The sequence below is a fragment of the Oryzias melastigma genome, linkage group LG19, assembly GCF_002922805.2.
Source record: "Oryzias melastigma strain HK-1 linkage group LG19, ASM292280v2, whole genome shotgun sequence".
Taxonomy (NCBI): Eukaryota; Metazoa; Chordata; class Actinopteri; order Beloniformes; family Adrianichthyidae; genus Oryzias; species Oryzias melastigma.
Genome location: NC_050530.1, coordinates 16,679,881 through 16,697,198, shown reverse-complemented (window position 1 = coordinate 16,697,198; position 17,318 = coordinate 16,679,881). Strand labels below are relative to the sequence as shown.

Below are 17,318 nucleotides of genomic sequence, written 5' to 3'. Positions count from 1 at the left end.
TTTTATATCTTTATCAAAGATTGACAAACTGATGTTTCTCTGTACAGTTTGTGAATTTATCTAACCATTATATGCTATAACTAAATTAAATCATAAATATTGTGCATTTTTTAACAATAAAATGAGAGTTTGTGGCTCTTGTTTGGTTCTGGTCTGTAAAAAACTAGAGCAAACGGCTCTTTTAGTGTTAACGGTTGCAGACCCCTGGGCTAGCCAAAGAATATGATGTTGATGGTTATGCAGACAAAAAAAAGTTACTCTTATATAACCAGGATAAAAGATCGTCTAATTGTGTCTTTGGTTTGCTGCACTGCAATGTAAAGGTTATACAGGACAGTATTTTATAGAATTTATAACCTCAGTACGTTTACATAAAATTCACATTTGTACGACACAAAAAAAAAACATGTCTTCAAATTTATTTATCAATTTATTCACAAGAATTTTAAGGAACATGCCTTCACTGCAGTGAAACTGGTGCTCATTTGTGTTTTTAGATGTAATTTTCATACCTGGATCATTGTTCTGAAGGACTCGGACCATAGATGAAGGTCCTGTACTGTCCATTTCTTCTGGACTACTGCTGACATCTACGTCTCCCATCTCTCCATCTGGGAATCTTGTTTTATCTGCAAACACACGGGTGTAAAAAAATAAATAAAATAAAACTCTCTCAGCCGTACTGTCTAATACCACACAGACATTAGCTGTATAGCAAATAAAACGAGGTCATAGTTACTGTAATCGAAAAGGTCAAAAAGAGCCTGAAAAGCCGGGTCGGATTCTGTTTGCTCCAAAATGTCATGGATGGCATCATCACTCATGTGGATTTCCCCCTGTCAACACAAACAAAAAGAACAAAGCTCTCATATGTGGAAGGACTTCCTTACAAAACCTTTTCAAGAAAAATAAGTAATGCTGTGAATGATGTCAGCATCTTTGGTATTTTCCGTACCTGCAAACCCAGAATTTCATCTATTGACTGATCTGCCTCCACGGTGCCAACAGAGGCCTTTGATGTTTGTGGTACCGGCTCACTGGTGAAGCAGATGAAGTGAAAATGTTATGGCCAGCTTGTCTGATTCAGCACCTACTACTACACAACGATATAAGGCTTACTTTGCAAGAATTTTGTTGATGTTTTCAGCAAGCTTCTCTTGTAGTGACCTGTCCCCCAGGATTTTGTCACGAGCATTTTGTATCACAAGTTGCTGTGAAGATTAAGATTTAAGGAAAAAAAATTACAACCCATGTCTAGTGGAAATTTTCCAAACATACAAGGAAGTTTCAAGGAAAATAATCCAATTCTAATTTTAGTTCTTAAAGTTCCACCCTAACTGTATCGTTTCTATTGTAAAAGTGTCCTCAGTGCTCTTTAATTGGGATTATGCTGTTTTAAGACAAAATCTAAAAGCCTTTGTCGATTTTTTAAGACATATTTTCTGCAGAGCTGCAGGATCTCTTTAGAAATTCAATTTTAGGCTGTGGGCAGAAGTGTTTGTACGGTTTTAACTAGCTCATTTCCCAGAATGCCTTTGTTTACATTTTCTCCTGCTAGCCTGAAGCCCTTCAAAACCCCAAGCTAATATTAGCGTAGTAAAAAAATGGTGAGCAATATCAGAGCTCTCCAGCCGCACAGTTTAGAGCCAGATATCAGCTCAAACAAGGAAAATTAAGACGTACATGGATCTATTTGTCTGCAAGAGGAGGGTTAGAATTGGAGCGGAGAAATCAAGACTGTGCCGATAGCTGCATCACATGTCCAAACTTTTTCAAACATCCGGTTTCCATCTGATCCAACGCAATTTGAACTACATATAAACCATTACCTGGGATAATACCAGTGTGAATGCTGTAAGCTGAATGTGGCTGCAGAAGATGCCAGAGCGGATAGCTGAAAACACTGAAACTGGTAGCTAAAAAAGCTCAAGCTGAGAGCTGAGAACGTTGAAGCTGAAAGCTTTCCACAATATGATAAAAATCCCAAATTAACCCCCCCAAAAAACCTAGAAAAAAGTCATATTTTGCCAAAGTAGCTAACATACTGCTAAAATATTAACTAAACTTCAAATTTGCCTACATAATTTAAAACAGTTCTAATTTTGACAAAATAGCTAAAATAATGCTAAAACATTAGCTAAACTCCAAATAAGTCTAAAACTGGTCAAATTTCCAGATTAGCCAAAAACAGCTAGCATGTTGCTAAATTAAGAGCTAAATTCCAAATTACCCTGAAATACTCAGTATCTGTTGAACATTTTAAAGTTTGAATTATGTCTCTACTAGCTGAAAGGATATGCGGAAGTTCAGAAATTTCAAAGTGCACAAAGTTTTTGAAGGATTTGAGCGATTTCTCATTCATTTCCTATGTGGCATAATTTGCTCAATATTTGAAAAACAATAAAGTTTATCAGCACCAAAAATACAAGCAGTAATTTCCTGAACAAGCTGAACGTTTTGATACCAAGATTGGTCAAATCGCTGAAAGTGTGATTGAGTTTTTACATTTTGAGAAACGTCTGGGAAGGAGCAGGAGAATCACTATAGTAAGAAAATACTCAGAAATGCTGTTTTTATCACAAATTAGTTAAAATTACTTTATATGTGTAGTCGATTATGACAAAAATGGTTCAAGAGCATGGTAAAAACACAGTTTTCATAGGAGTGGGGCTTTAAAGACACACACAGATATTTTTTTGTGGTTTTAACATGTTCTTGTGGAGTTTTTGTCATCATGGAGAACATGTATAAAGAAAACTAACCTCAAAATTCTATTTCTGACTGAGTATTTCTTTATTCAAATACTTGTGAATTTGTTGGAGACAAAAATAATGCAGTTGCGAAAAGAGCTCATTTGTTACGCAGAAAATAAGCTGGGGGGCCACAAGCTCCCTGCTCAGAGCTTTCAGCAATGGCCTGGGGAAGGGGGGTGGGGTTGCTTCACACCTAAATAGCTCAAAAGATGTTCTGAGAGAGTTTTTAGGGAAAATTTTGCTACATGTTCAACGTTTCACACAGAGCAGATGCAGTCAAATTATATAAACCCCACCAGGTTTACGCTTATTTGTTGCAATAAAAAGAAGCCAACATAAGCACGTACACTCACAGGAAAGTTCTCATCAACGGCTTCTTCAGGTTGGGGTTCAGTACTGACGCTTCCAACAGGAGGAGGAGCAGACCTATTAGGTCCACTGGACCCACCAGGACCGCCACCTCTCTTCCTGGGAGTATCCCTGAAGGGGAAATAGTTGTGAAAACTAGTTAGACTCAGTAAACCAAAACTACCATGAAAACATGGTTTTAACTTGGAGCCTCCAGAGAAAAATAATTGGATCTTACCATTTCCGTCGACCAGGAGACATTGGACCTGAAGTTAACCGGTTCTCTGAAATGATAACTTGCACAGGAGAATCCCCTGAACAAAAAAACACGTATGATTCTCAAAGGCTAGCTCTTTAAATGGTTAGTAACATAAAACAAGAAGAAAAAAGGCATGGCATTATCATGCTAAAACAACAAAAAATTAGAAACTCAGGATTTGTTTTTGTGATCCATGATACTGACTGGGTGTATTCATTATTCGGCTGATATCTGGAACTTGATGCTGCTGCGTGACGCCGTTAGGTACTTGTCTGACGTGCGGGCCTGTGATGCACACTGGAGTGGAGTGGCCGAGCATGGTGTGGGAGGTGTGCGCAGGGCTGACCATGGAGCTCGTCTCAGCGGCTGAAGAACAAATGATCCCACTGACGGAACCGGCAGTTAAGGCTCGCTGCCTCGCCATGTTGGCCACTCCAATGCGTGACCGCGCTGGAAGGAAAACAGGGTTGTGAGTGCATAGAATATACAATCACTGCGCTTTCTTCAGTTTGTCTTTTTGGTTTCAATCTATTGCTTTGACTATTTTTTAAATGTCTTAACCTATTTTTTTCTTTTATGTCAAACATTTTGTGTTCTGCAGCATCTTGATGAAAGGTGCCCCACAAATAAAGTCATTGATTGACTAAGTTTACAAAGAACTAAAATAGGAGAAACATTCAAAACAGCAGATTACCTTTTGCCAACTTTAATTGTATGAATAGAGGAAGAAAAAGACTATTGGGGTGTTTTGCTTTGCTTAAAAAAAGGGGAAACTACACATATAATCCTCGATTCTCCACTCTATTTTTTAAATAGAATTTCAAATTTAGAAGCAGAAAAGACACCACAAAAAACAGCAACTTGTGCAGGTGACAATTAAATTAAACGTTGTCAGCTATCAGGATAAAATCCTATATTCAAACTGAACGTCTTCAAATCCTGAAAAGGCATTAAAAAATGTTCTTTGGAAATAAAATATGTTTTATTCGAAATAAAAATATGCTTTTAACTTCCAAAAAGCATCTCAAATAATAGAATAAGAGTGAATGTGGTAGCTAATCCAAAGTGTATAGGAACTAGCTTTCAAGCAGACATGTTTGTTTTAACATAATGTGGATCGAAAAATTGGAAAAACTGAATGATAGTTTGGCTTTTAATCTATAATACAAGTAATTTAATGTCTTAAATGTTCCAAAGGAGTGTGAAAAATCTGCAAACTACAAGAAACATGTAGGACAGTGAAATTATAAAAGTTCTTTCACTCTACAATAAGAAACACCAGGTGTATGGAGGGACCCCAATAAACACTAAAGAAACAAATAATTAAAAATAAGGTAATGCAAAAGACTAAACTAGACTTGAACAGGTCCGACTAATAGTTTTTTAAATACTTCCTTCATTGCCACAGTGTGTTATACCACATAACTTACTTCTTTGACTTGCTGATATGGCAGGAGAATTCTGCAATGACCTAAAGAAAAGATAGAAATAGAAATACATTAAATATTTTAACTTAAAATATAAACATTGATATAAAACCTTTTTTTTTACCTTTATCTGGTTGAGAGTAAAGTCCAGCTTTTTCCATAATGAGGTCATCACAAGAGGCACTTCATGAGAGGACTCTGATAATAAAAAATAATAAGATTATACTTGTTCAAAACATGATATAAATGTTACCTAAATATTATAGGAAACCTATATATATATATTACCTTTCGCTTTGGCAGCTACATACTCGTTTAAAATAGTTGTTAGACCTTTTCCAAAAATCGACTGTCAGAGTAGTGGAAGAAAAAAGGGTCAAAATTAAATTCATCCTGAAATAATTGAGTTTTTTTTTTTTTTTTTAAACACACGTTATAGCATTAAAAATGAGAACAAATACTCACAAAAACGCATGCAGGAACTGTTCCATCTCCTATAGTGTGCTCGGCATACTCTTTCAGATTTGGGCTCTCGTGAATAAAAGCTTGGCTGGTTGCTGACAGCCCCTCTTCCTGAAGGTATCCTGGAGAAAGAAAGATGCAAACTGCTCATTCGAGAAACTGCAAAGCGATGAAAATAAAACCCAACTGCTGTCCCAAACCGGTGAGTCCTGTCAGCTTTAATCCGCCCTGCTTACACTTCATTATCGAGGCAGGCTAAAGCTACAGCTACAATCCTCCGTCCTCCGACTTTGACTTACCTAAAACAAGCCGAGCCACATCTGAAGGGAGCAACATAGCAGCCTAACAGTTAATATAATATATTCGGGATTTTTAAACTATGCAAAACGTCAAATAAAAGCCTTCCAATGGAAAAATAAACAACATAAAACTAGCCGATGACAGTGATGTTGTTGTAAGCGTCCCGAATGTAGTCCAGCTTTGTCAAAAGGCGGGGAACTCAATCATGTATAACCCGGAAGAATTAAAGTGACGCACCGATTCGACTTCTGGTAATTGTAGTCCTAAAAGAAGTAAAAATCTCAGGGAGGTGTTTGAAAACACCACAAATAGCAAAGCGTTTGCTCATTTTAGAAAGTTACAAATATTTTTAGCTTTCAGCAACATTGTATTTGATCTAAAAGTACAATAAAATAATTTTTCTTATATTCAAAAATAATTGAACACTCAACACGGACGTAAAAGACCAGGAAGTTGACGTCACTTGCATTGGGGCGGGAATATGCGTGTGCGTGTGGCTGCTAACGCACGTAGAGGATTGGAAAAGTTGTTCTTGCATGGAGTAGCACCTTAGCTAACACCTGTGCCCGCGTGCTTCGAAACAACAAACATCTGAGGTCGATAGAGAAACAGAGAGCAGCCATTATTGCTGTCAGTCAAATTCATGCCTTTTTTTTTTTTTTAAAAGCATGGTTAGGACAGAAACTTTCGCTTTCTCATCCTCCCTTCAACAACTTGGTTTTGCTACCAGCTAAGTCTTCCTCTTTGAAACACAGCTACCCAGGTAATAAAAGGCAAAGTTTTACTTTTCACTGAAAGCATGCATTTTGCACAAACAGTGATTTTAAACCCACATAATGACAAGTCTACAACTCCTAATAATCCACATTTTGACTGAATGACATTACTGGACTTCTGGCTTCACATTTGTAAGCAAATGCCACATCATTTGTATGAGCTTTTGCATCCATCCTTGCTTTAAGAAGTCATCCATCCACGTGACAGTCGTCTGTACACACCCACATAATGCTGGTGATCCTCATGTTTGCAGAACATAAATCATTTGACAGTTGTTTTCAGCATGAAACAATACAACTGTGTTGTTTATTTTAACGTGTGGAACAGATGTGATGATTACATGCTTTGATCTTGTCCCTGCAGGTGTAATAATCTACTGTGAAGCACGATGAGTCTGGCTCTGCATGATTTACTGGTCTGCTGCAGAGGACTGGAAAATGATAAAGCTACTGAGAGAAAGGTAAAAGCACAAACTTAAGTTGTTGTGTGCTGTCACTGACAGAATCTTACTGCCTAATCTACCATGGTCTGGATCAGAGGTCGTCGGCGACCGCTCTTTGTCCCTCCATTGTTACTTTTTGGCTTAAAAATGCAAATGATTTGAATAAATGATGGGTTTGTGGGTTGTGTTTAGATTTTTTGCTCATTCATGCGCTGTTTGTGGATATGTTTAGGATCCACCCCAAAAAGGTTTTGCAGATTCACCACACCTGAATGTTCTTTAACATACGTATTCCCCTGCACAAAGTTTAAATTAAATCAAAAGAGTGTGTTTTTGTCCGTCACTACACAACACAAGTGCCACAACTGTGCTCGACCCATTAAAAAAATCTGGCCACTATTTATTAGAGATCGGGGTCTAAAGTAACAAACACCTGTTTGACCCGGCGTTTTTGGAGACCGGCGTCAATTAGAGACGGATTACAATTGGAAGATATATGAGGCCAAAAGTCATAATGATAGAAATGCCATGTTTGATTTGACTTTCTTCCTGTTTTATTTCAAGTAAATCTGCTGTAGCTGGAGGATCTTATTTGGCACACTTATTTGGGTATATTTTATTTTGAAAAAAAAACTAAATGTTCTGCTATAATAGTAGAATACATTAAAATTAATATATACAGAATATAGTATTTAGTTTATACTTTAATTTTTGTGAACATTTTGAAGCTATTTTATAAATTCCATCCATTTTCTGAACCGCTTTGTCCCTTTCGGGGTTGTGGGGTTGCCGGAGCCTATCCCGGCTGCTGATGGGCGAAGGCGGGGTACACCCTGGACAGGTCGCCAGTCTGTGCCAGGGCCTCAATCACACACCCATTCACTCCCACATCCACACCTAGGGGCAATTTAGAGTCACCAATCAACCTATGAAGCATGTTTTTGGACGATGGGAGGAAGCCGGAGTCCCCGGTGAAAACCCACGCATGCACGGGGAGAACATGCAAACTCCACACAGAAAGGTCCCAGCCGGGAGTCGAACCAGGGCCTTCTCGCTGTGAGGCCGGGAGTCGAACCAGGGCCTTCTCGCTGTGAGGCAAGAGCGCTAACCACTGCGCCACCGTGCAGCCCTTATTTTATAAATACGGTAAATGGCATAAAGATCACAGAAGCATAAATAAAATGTGTTTTTCTAAACGGGTAAGTGGGACTTTGTGGCTCTCACTGGTTTAGAAAGTAACCCAAATGACTCTTTTATTGAAATAAATTAACTCCTCTTTTGATTGAATCCTCATTTCTGACTGGCTGCAGGACGTCCATAAAAAAGTGAAATTGCACACATATTAAGTAAGCTCCCACATACAATGAATGTTCTATATCATTTACCTAAACACCAGCTGGTAACCTGAACAGCAGAAACACGCAATATGTGTTTTTACATAATTGAGTTATTAATTAATGAAAGAGATGGGTTGTTTGTTGATACACATTTAATGATCAGAGTTAATGGTGGATATTTCCTGCAGTGTTAGCGGTCCAGGAAATTACTTGTGGACTTAATATTCTTGGAAACAAACATTTGACTCCTTTTCTGGACAAAAACAGGTGGTAAAAAGTGAAGTCTGAACTAATGCTTTGTATCACTTGATATGACATTCAGCCACCTTCCTGTCCTGGTTAGGCCTCAGCTGCAGCAGTGTGAGGTGCAGACTAGAGCTGCCACAAACGATTATTTTAATCGTTGATTAATCCCAGGTTATTTTTCCTGATTAATCGACTAATCGGGTTGTGCATAAAGTATACATCTTAACCAACATTAGCTTTGACTAAAAACTACATATATCCCATTACCTGAGATAATGCTAGTGTGAATGCTGTGAGCTGAATTTGGCCACTGAAAATGTGAGTGATGATAGCTGAAGATGCTGAAATTGATAGACAAAAACACTGAAGCTGATAGCTAAAAAACCCTTAAGTTGATAGCTGAAATCGCTGAAGCTAATAGGTGAAAACCCTGAAGTTAAATGCCAAATTAGCCGAAAAAAATAAGAAAAAATCCTAAATTAGCCCAATTAGCTAGCATGTAGCTGAAATATTAGCTAAAATCCAAAATAGCCTAAAATGCCTAAATTAGCCAAAACAGCTAGCAAGTAGCTGAAATATTAGCTAAACTCTAAATTAGCCTAAAAACCTTAATAAATTCCAAAATAGACCTAAAAAGCAGCATAATGCAATCATAACTTTCAACTTTACTACACTCTGACTCCACATAATATAGAGTAATGATTAACCGACTATTAAACTAGTTCTCAACTATTTTGATAGTCTATTAGCCGTCAATTAGTCGACTAGTCGTGGCAGCCCTAGTGCAGACTCTCTAGCCGTTACCATGCCAACGCGTCCAACCACATATCCAACAATCTGCTTCTTGTGAAAAACGATTGAAACATTGAAAATTACAAGATTAAAGAAGTAATAATTGATAAAATCTTGTTTGTGGTGTGGTATGGACTTTGGTGAAGCTATCGTCTGATGCAATATTTTCTGATAACGGACCTCTCGTCGGGCATTAACCCATACTTAAATATCATTGTCTGTGCCATCAGAAAGAAGCTGAACACTTCAGACGGCTCCTTCGATCTCCTGAGGTTCTGCAAAAGCTGGATTGTGCCTCATCAACCAAACCTAAAGCGTCCAAACAGCTCACATGGGACAATGTTTTCAGGTAGTCCTTGTTTTTATGGAACAAAAGGATTTTGTGACACATTTTAGATCAAGTTTGACCCAATCTTTAAATGCGGGTAAATCTGTAAAACAAAAACATTCTATTCTTTTATTTTTTATTCTCCTGCACCAGGTTCCTGCAGCATTATGTCCAGAAAGAGACAGAAAGTCTTCAATCCAGTAGATCCAACGTGACGGCAACTACGCTCACCATACGGCAGAAGAAGATGGCGGAAGTGTGCAGTTTGATTAAGTACTTCATTCGTTACGCAAACAAACGTAAGGGCCACGCTCTGATAGCCCAGCTGATGCTTGGTATGCTAAAAAATAGTTCATTAATGATTGTAAACACATAACTTTTATTGCCTAATCTGACTTAATCCTCTGTGAAGACCCAAAGAAAATTGTCTTTTTGATGTTTTTGACATGTTCTTTTTGTTTTTTTATGAGGATTAAGGACTTATAAAAAGAAAATTTAGCTTAAAAGTGTGGGTTGATTCGGGGAAATGGTCCCGCCCACAACTCAAAGACAAAGTTCTGATGTGGTACCGCCATTCTGCAGAATTTATGTCCTAGAAATGTTTTTGATTTTAGCTAAAAAAGGCATAATCATAATCAAAAGACCACTTGGAGTCCTTTAAAAATATCTCAAAAGATGATTGTAGTGAGACTTTAGATGAAACTTGAATAGAAAGTAGACAAAATGTATTTTTATTTATTATTCTTGCAGGTGGTCCTCGTCTAAATTGCGGAGAGCTTCTGAAACATGTGATGGATGTTCTACACGACTCCTACCGCTGCTCGGCTTACGGAGAAAATTACAGCAGCATCCTTTTAAAGAACGTCCTCACCGTCCGCAAGTACTGGTGTGAGATCTCCCAGCAACAGTGGCAGAGTGCGGGAGCTTTTTGGGTACATTTGTAGAACTTAATCAGCTCCATTCCCAGAGTTATGCAGATCATCTTCTCCTTCTATCTCGCAGGTCTGTTGGATTTGTACTGTGGCTTTTTTAACTCCTCCTCCAATTCCATCAACCGCATTTTGCTCAGCAGAGTCATCCACACTTTGGTGCAGGGCTGCTGCACGCAGACCGACACGTTCAGCGATGCTCTGTTCAGCTTTTTCACCAAAGCCCTGCTGAACGCCAGGTCAAGAAACATCAAATTCTTCATCTGCGCTGTTGGGAAGTTTCTAACTTTTTCTCACACAACTGCAGGCGGGAGAAACACCTGTTGGTCTTGGAGCATCTGGTCTCGGCTCTGAACGTCTTCCTGAGGTCGGCGGCTGTGAACCGCAGGATGAGAGTGTGCCGTCTGGGAGAGGAGCTGCTGCCTTCTGTGCTGCACGTGTGGGCAGAGATGAGGCCGAGTGCGCCGCTTAAAGAGGAGATCGTGGACTTTTTAAACCTGCAGATGTGCATTCACCACCCGAAAGGAGCCAGGACACAAGACACAGGTGGAGCTACGTTTCCTATTCATTCCACAAAGTTAAAACTACTAAAATTCTATTTGTTTGAATTAGAAAGAAATCATACACTTTAAATAAATGTTTGTTGGAGAGTTTAAGGCAGGGGATTTAATTACATCAAAGGACATGTGGGTAGTTTGTGGGCCATCAAAGATAAATGAATAAAAAGGTATAAATTTTAAAATTCTGTCAGCGAATAGTCATCCTCATCGTGAAGTATGTCACTTGATTGACACCCAGAACGGCCAATCGAACATCCTCTGAGACATAAACTACTGCCCACGTTTTTATTGTAAATAAGAATTTGTTCTTAATAGCTTACCTGGTTAAATAAAATAAAGGTTTAATAAACTCCAAAATAGCCTCAAATTAGCCAAAACAGCTAGCATGTAGCTGAAATATTAGCTAATCTCCAAAATAGCATAAAAATCATAGTAACTAAGTAAAGTAAAGTTTATTTATATAGCACTTTTCCCAGACTGCAGTCACAAAGTGCTTTAGAGGATATGAGTAAAAATACACAAAATATGTAAAAGAGACACATAAAATACAACACATTTAAAAGTACATAAAATTATAAAAACAGTCAGCCAGAGGCCCACTCAGTGGGGCTGGAAAGCTTGATTGTAAAAATGCGTTTTGAGTTTTGTTTTAAAAACATCAATAGAGCCCAGTGAGCGTAAAAATGGGGGGAGTTCGTTCCACAGCCTAGGTGCCTAGCCTAGGTTTTGCTAATTGGCCTAGGGAACCTAGTTGATGTTTAATGGCAGTGATGGCACTATCTGGGGCAATAACCAGTGTTTCTGTTTTTTCAGAGTTCAGCTGAAGGCAGTTGTCATTTAGCCACTGCTTTAAATGGGAGAGGCAGTTAATTAGGGAGCTCAGTTTGTGGGTCTCAGTGGTCATACAGAACAGTACAGCTGGATGTCGTCTGCAAAGAGGTGGTGAGAGAGGATTAACTTGCCTAGAGGGAGCATATACAGGAGGAACAAGAGTGGTCCCAGGACTGAGCCCTGAGGTACCCAACAAGTCGGCTTTTTTCAGACGTAATGTTATTCGCTGACACACTGAAGCTCCTGTCAGCCAAATATGAGGTGAACCATTTTAAGAAGGATCCAGACAGCCCAACCAGCTCACGCAGGCTTGTAAGAAATGCCAAAATAGTCCAAAAAGCTAGCAGAACGCCAATTTTTAAAACTTTAAAACCATAACTTTTTAACATAATTATGAATAATAAAAAAGCAAGAATCTTATTACAGAATGAATCAAATTAAACCTTAAAAAAAGTAAAAAATAACAATAAAATAAAATGACCTGCAGGGCCGGATATAATTACCCGGCGGGCCGGATCTGGCCCCAAGGCCTTAACTTACGTAGGACATTAGAGTGAAAATGCAGTATAAGTTGCCAACTTTGAAGTTAAATAAAGTGATTTTGAGGAAGATGTTCTGGTGTTTGTTGTCTCAAAAGTAGCTCACATTCAAAAAAAGTGTGAGCACCCCTGCTTTAAGGTGTTTGGCTCCAACTCCAATGTTTGTTGGGGTCTTTTTTCTCTAGGCGCTCATGCTGAAGACTGGACAGGGTGGCGTGGTCTGCTGTACGACCTATACGACTCCTTGGTCAAAGAAATCAGCCAGATCGGCAGCAGAGGGAAGTACGCCACAGGGAGCAGACACATCGCTGTCAAAGACAATCTGATCGAGCTTACAGCCGACATTTGTCACCAGGTGAGCAGCTTAAAGTCCCACTTCAATCATCTTTTCATCTGTTTTATAAGTGTTTCCAGTGGTCTTTTAATTAATTTTATGCCGTTTTTAGCCCAAAAAAAAGTCATTTTCTAGGACATAGTTTATTACAGTGCTGTCAAACTGAATCGCACAAGGGGCCAAAATCCAAAACACACCTTAAAGTCACAGGATAAACAGTTATTGAACACACTAAAACTAAAATTTTAAAACTCTAAAAATGCAATTTTTTTAGCATAAATATGAAAAATAAAAAGCCAGAATATAATTCCAGAAGAAATCAACTTAAATCTTAAATAACTTTCAACATTTTACTCTCCATAAAGGTATATTTTGTCAAAATTTTACAAGTTAAAAATAAGACATGGGGCCATTAATAACAATAAAATAAAATGATCTGGAGGGGGCGGATAGAATTACCCGGAGGGCCGGTTCCGGCCCCTGGGCCTTGACTTTGACACATGTGGTTTAGTTAAATAAATTCACCTCTGAGTTGTGGGCGGAACTGTTGGGAAGCATCTGTTTACACGGTCTTCTACTAGCTTACAACCCTTTCCACTCAAACTAGCAATACAGGTGTAACAAAAATGGAAATCAATCCTGGAGATATCCAGGGATACAGTTTTGAGAAAGCTCAGATGAGATGAATGGAAAATGTACATGGATGGAGTCGTCTACAAGTGGGTAGAACTTCTGGTCCGCCCGGGGTATTTTCTACGTCACAAATATGATCTGAATAAAGAAATACTGAGAAAATTCTTTACATATGCTCTCCATCATCAGAAAACTGCCAGAAGAATGTAACATTTTGATCAAATTTTGAAGCAAGTTTTGTCTGGTTTGCCATAGCTGTTCACTGATGACAGTGGGAGCCATGTGTTGGAGGTCACGCAGGCCCCCCACAGAGCCACACAGATGGGGAGTCCCTCCCACGGTGCAGCCAGTAAACGTCGTCGTGTTGAAATTGGCTGGGAAGTCCTCCGCGACCGTCTGCAGCCTCATTACGATGACTTCAACGTCATCCCTTGGTATGTATTTCACAAAGTTGTTCAAGTTTTAAAAAGTAACATTCCCACTGGACACTCTGAAAAGTCTCTATTTTTAGGTTGCAGATCGCCTCAGTGCTCACCTGTAAGTACCCGTCTATGGTGCCCAGTCAGGAGCTGGTTCCTCTGCTCGTGGCGCTGCACCAGCTCCTGGCAGAGCAGCGCAGAGGTGAGAGGAGCCTGTACGTGCTGCGCTGCCTCAGGGAGGTGGCGCACTGCCAGGCCCGCTGTCCGCACAAAACCCAGGCCCACAGAGCTGAGCTGGACCGGCTCTGGCTTCGGATTTGGGCTCTTTGTGTGCGAGGTGTCAGCTCACCCCACACGGAGTCCCTCTGTCTGGATCTGCTGGCCTCCATCGTGCACAGAGGGCTGGTGAATGTAGACAGAGAGTTCTGGAAGCTCTTCTCTGGGTCTGCATGTAAGCCATCCAAGTGAGTCACTGCTTATTTCTGGTTAATATGTGCAATTATGGTTGGTAAAAATCCATGTTTATAGTTCATTTCTTTAAAATGTGATCTTTTTTATTACAGGAGTTCTGCTCTCTGTCTCGCCCACACACTTCTTAAGTGTTCCGTCCCGCAAAGCGTCTCGTCGAGCTCCCTCTGGGACTATCTGGGAGCTACAGAGGGATCTGCATCTCCGTATTTGAAGGAAAACCTCATGGCTTGGCTGCTGATGAGCAACCAGAGCGATGAGACAGAGGACAGCAGCAGGCCTCATCCAATCATCTGCAGGTTCCTTCTGCTGCTCTTTCCTCACTCTGTTAGCCTATGCAAAGACGGTCTACATTCAACTTCTTAATTCAAAAAAATCTAAAAAGGAGACTTGTTTCTCTGATTTTTTTAAAAATTGTTTATCCTTAGAAAAGCTGCTTTTGTTTTATGTTTTCGTTACTTTTCTTTAAATGTTTTTTCTGCAGAGATTTTCCTCACAATCTGATAGCAAATATTTTGGTCTCACTGATGCTGAAAGACACAAGAGTTGGTCTGAAGTTCTTGCTGGGTGAAAAAGGAGTTACAAGGTAAAAAAGTATTTTTAATTCCCAACTCTATGCATTATTTTACTCACTACTGATTAATTTTTTCACGAGCCATTTTGTCACTGCAGTGACCTTCTTTATTTGTGAAAAACATTCTATTTTTTTATTTATAGCGGCTTTTTGCCAGATCAACTAGCATCTGAGGGCAAAGAAAACCTGGAGGAGATTGAGCAACTTTACCTGCAGTTTAGCTTTAACGCACCAGAGATGCGACCACGAGTCAACGAGTTTGTCAAGACGCCGTCAGCCGACACTCAGCTTCCCGCGGTCCCCAGCCTCCGAAACAAGCTGGATCAGCTGGTGCTTTCAGTGGCAGACAATCTGCTCAACTGTTACTCACCCAACGTAAGTAGAGGCTTCATAAGGAGTCGGCGTTTGTCGTGTCGTGTTTGGCCAGAAACTCATATTTTTTAATCCGGCAGTCTCCGTCCATCCCTCCGGAGTGCTTGGTGCGCTGTTTTGCTCTGCTGGTTGGCGTTCTGGCGGGCTACATCTCTACGGGATGTTTGTCTCAGGACGAGGCCAGCCGCTCACAGCTCCTCACCAAAGCTAAGGTTCTGGGATGCATCCATTTCTTCCTATGGGGTTAAATCAGAATCGTCTTGAAGTGGCTTAAAAAACAGAATCTAAATTTGAGAAAAAAGAAGTTTGAAATTTTGAAAAAAGTTCTAAACACAAAACTAGTGCTGTCATGCGATTCATTTTTTTTATGATTAATTAATCCTGATCTGTAATTAATTAATCAAATTATTTTTTTTTTTAACCAAAAATATTTTTAGCCTAATATTTGCTGATGTTGAGGTATTTTTATTGAAATTTAATGACATTGTGGTGCAGTAAAAGATCAAAATGTATATTTTATTTATAAGTTTATTAAGGGGAAGACTTTCAAACAATTAAGAAAAACAAACAAACAAACAAAACTCCACCAGGTTCAGAAAGCTCAATACACCCCATAAAAGAACAATAGGAACATTTTTCGGAACAATCCAAAAAATGTTGACCTTGAACCTCTTATTAATACCATAATACATTTGTTGACATACTTTATTCCACAGTTTATTACAACAGCAAAACAGTAGAAAAAACATGAGTGATTTTATAATTTCCTTTACCCTGTGTGGTAAATTTGATCATTTTGAAAGCAGAAGAGAAAGAATAAAGAGAATAAAAGAAGGAGGAAATGAGACACGAGGACATGACAGCTGGAGAATTTAAGGATTTAGATTGTGTTTATTTAAAGCTAATTTTTGCTTCATCATCTGGACAAAAACAAGCATTACAAGGGGAACTTTCCCTTTGGATGATGCTTAGTTTAACGTCTCGTGACGATCACGTTTGTCTGTGAGGAAAAAGCGAGAGCAGCGCAGTCAGTGCTGTTACCATGGTGACACACTACGTTTTTGTGCAAAACAATCTAAAGTTAAAAATATTACAGGTCAGAAGTTTAAATTATGGATTCAATATTTATTTATTTTGGAAGGGACCATGGTTTGTGCGGGTTGAATGCTCTTCCAATTGTGCATTATCAGACATGACATGGAGGATGCCAAATTGAGATTAACGAGATCATTAAAAAAAACTCTGAAATGTCTGTAATAAATTAATTAATCACGATTAACGCAATAATGTGATACCGCTACTCAAAAGTACACATTGTAATTTAAAAGAAATAATGGAAAATCAGAAAAATAACATTGTATATAAAAGCAAGTAAACTTGTCATAAACACTGAAATTTGGGGGGAAAGATGCAAATTTGAAACTTGAATTAAAAAAATTCTAAAAGTTTTACTAAATGAAGAATGATGTTTTTTTACCAGAAAATATTTATTTTTCAACTTTTTGTTTGTTAGTTTCTCTGTCTTCACTTTAAACCTTCAATTCAGTTTCAATTTGGAATTTTTACTTTTGGTGCTCAGACTAATTTTATGCGACGATGAGGTTTTGAGCTGCAAATTTCTGCTCCAAAGCGTCATCTGCTGCTGGCGCCGCCTGTGTCATCCCTCCTCTGATGTACCAAACTTTGGGAGAGCACACATCAGACAAGAGAAACAAAGAACAAAAGTGGAAATACTGCAGCTGTTACAAATAAAGATTATTTTTCATTTGGTAACAGTTTTAGGCAATTTTTTTTAACCCCTCGATGTCTATTGATTAACATGAAAGCAAAAAAAGAGATATTTTTTTTTGTCTTCATCAAACTCAAGTTTACAATATTTATTCCAATTTTCTGTTTCCTTCTTTTTCAAATTTCCATTGTCTGTTTTACAAACGTACAGTCTGTTTTTTCGTTCTGTTTAAGCTGATCCGGGTTTGACTCCATATCTTCCTTTGTCATGAGACATTTGTTTGTGAACGTACACTGACAGAGGATCTCCTAAGCAGGCTCTGGCTCAGGAACTCAGCGGGTTTGTTTCCAGTGTGAAAGTGAAAATGTCGGACGAAGGAGCCATGTCTAGTCTCCGATCAGTCATGAAGCTGTGCACTCAGTCTGCAAGCAGAAAATCCAAGGTAACAAACTCTGTTGT

General features: G+C 38.9%; 2 protein-coding genes across 4 annotated transcripts in view; one reads left to right on the top strand and one right to left on the bottom strand.

Annotated features, from left to right (window-relative positions):
* npat (nuclear protein, ataxia-telangiectasia locus) overlaps positions 1-5,737 on the bottom strand; it is a 14,521-nt gene extending 8,784 nt beyond the window's left edge. Inside the window, exons 1-12 of one of the 2 annotated variants that reach the window (XM_024276515.2) lie at positions 5,549-5,737; positions 5,253-5,371; positions 5,076-5,136; positions 4,912-4,985; positions 4,791-4,830; positions 3,565-3,810; positions 3,340-3,415; positions 3,101-3,233; positions 1,120-1,211; positions 956-1,037; positions 740-836; positions 513-629 (exon numbers count right to left, since the gene is read on the bottom strand). In XM_024276515.2, the coding sequence (XP_024132283.1) occupies positions 513-629; positions 740-836; positions 956-1,037; positions 1,120-1,211; positions 3,101-3,233; positions 3,340-3,415; positions 3,565-3,810; positions 4,791-4,830; positions 4,912-4,985; positions 5,076-5,136; positions 5,253-5,371; positions 5,549-5,585 (1,174 nt within the window). In that variant the 5' untranslated portion in view covers positions 5,586-5,737. The remainder of the gene's footprint in view (positions 1-512; positions 630-739; positions 837-955; positions 1,038-1,119; positions 1,212-3,100; positions 3,234-3,339; positions 3,416-3,564; positions 3,811-4,790; positions 4,831-4,911; positions 4,986-5,075; positions 5,137-5,252; positions 5,372-5,548) is intronic. The other variant, XM_024276516.2, reaches the window with a different exon arrangement.
* Positions 5,347-17,318, top strand: part of atm (ATM serine/threonine kinase) — a gene marked incomplete at its 3' end in the record, with an annotated part of 34,726 nt that continues 22,754 nt past the window's right edge. The window contains 15 exon segments of one of the 2 annotated variants that reach the window (XM_036217030.1): positions 5,347-5,451; positions 6,690-6,786; positions 9,374-9,492; positions 9,625-9,770; positions 10,222-10,386; positions 10,474-10,639; positions 10,708-10,946; positions 12,516-12,685; positions 13,553-13,731; positions 13,809-14,180; positions 14,280-14,483; positions 14,669-14,770; positions 14,902-15,133; positions 15,211-15,342; positions 17,176-17,301. In XM_036217030.1, coding sequence (XP_036072923.1) covers positions 6,715-6,786; positions 9,374-9,492; positions 9,625-9,770; positions 10,222-10,386; positions 10,474-10,639; positions 10,708-10,946; positions 12,516-12,685; positions 13,553-13,731; positions 13,809-14,180; positions 14,280-14,483; positions 14,669-14,770; positions 14,902-15,133; positions 15,211-15,342; positions 17,176-17,301 — 2,424 coding nt within the window. 2 annotated transcript variants of the gene reach the window in all.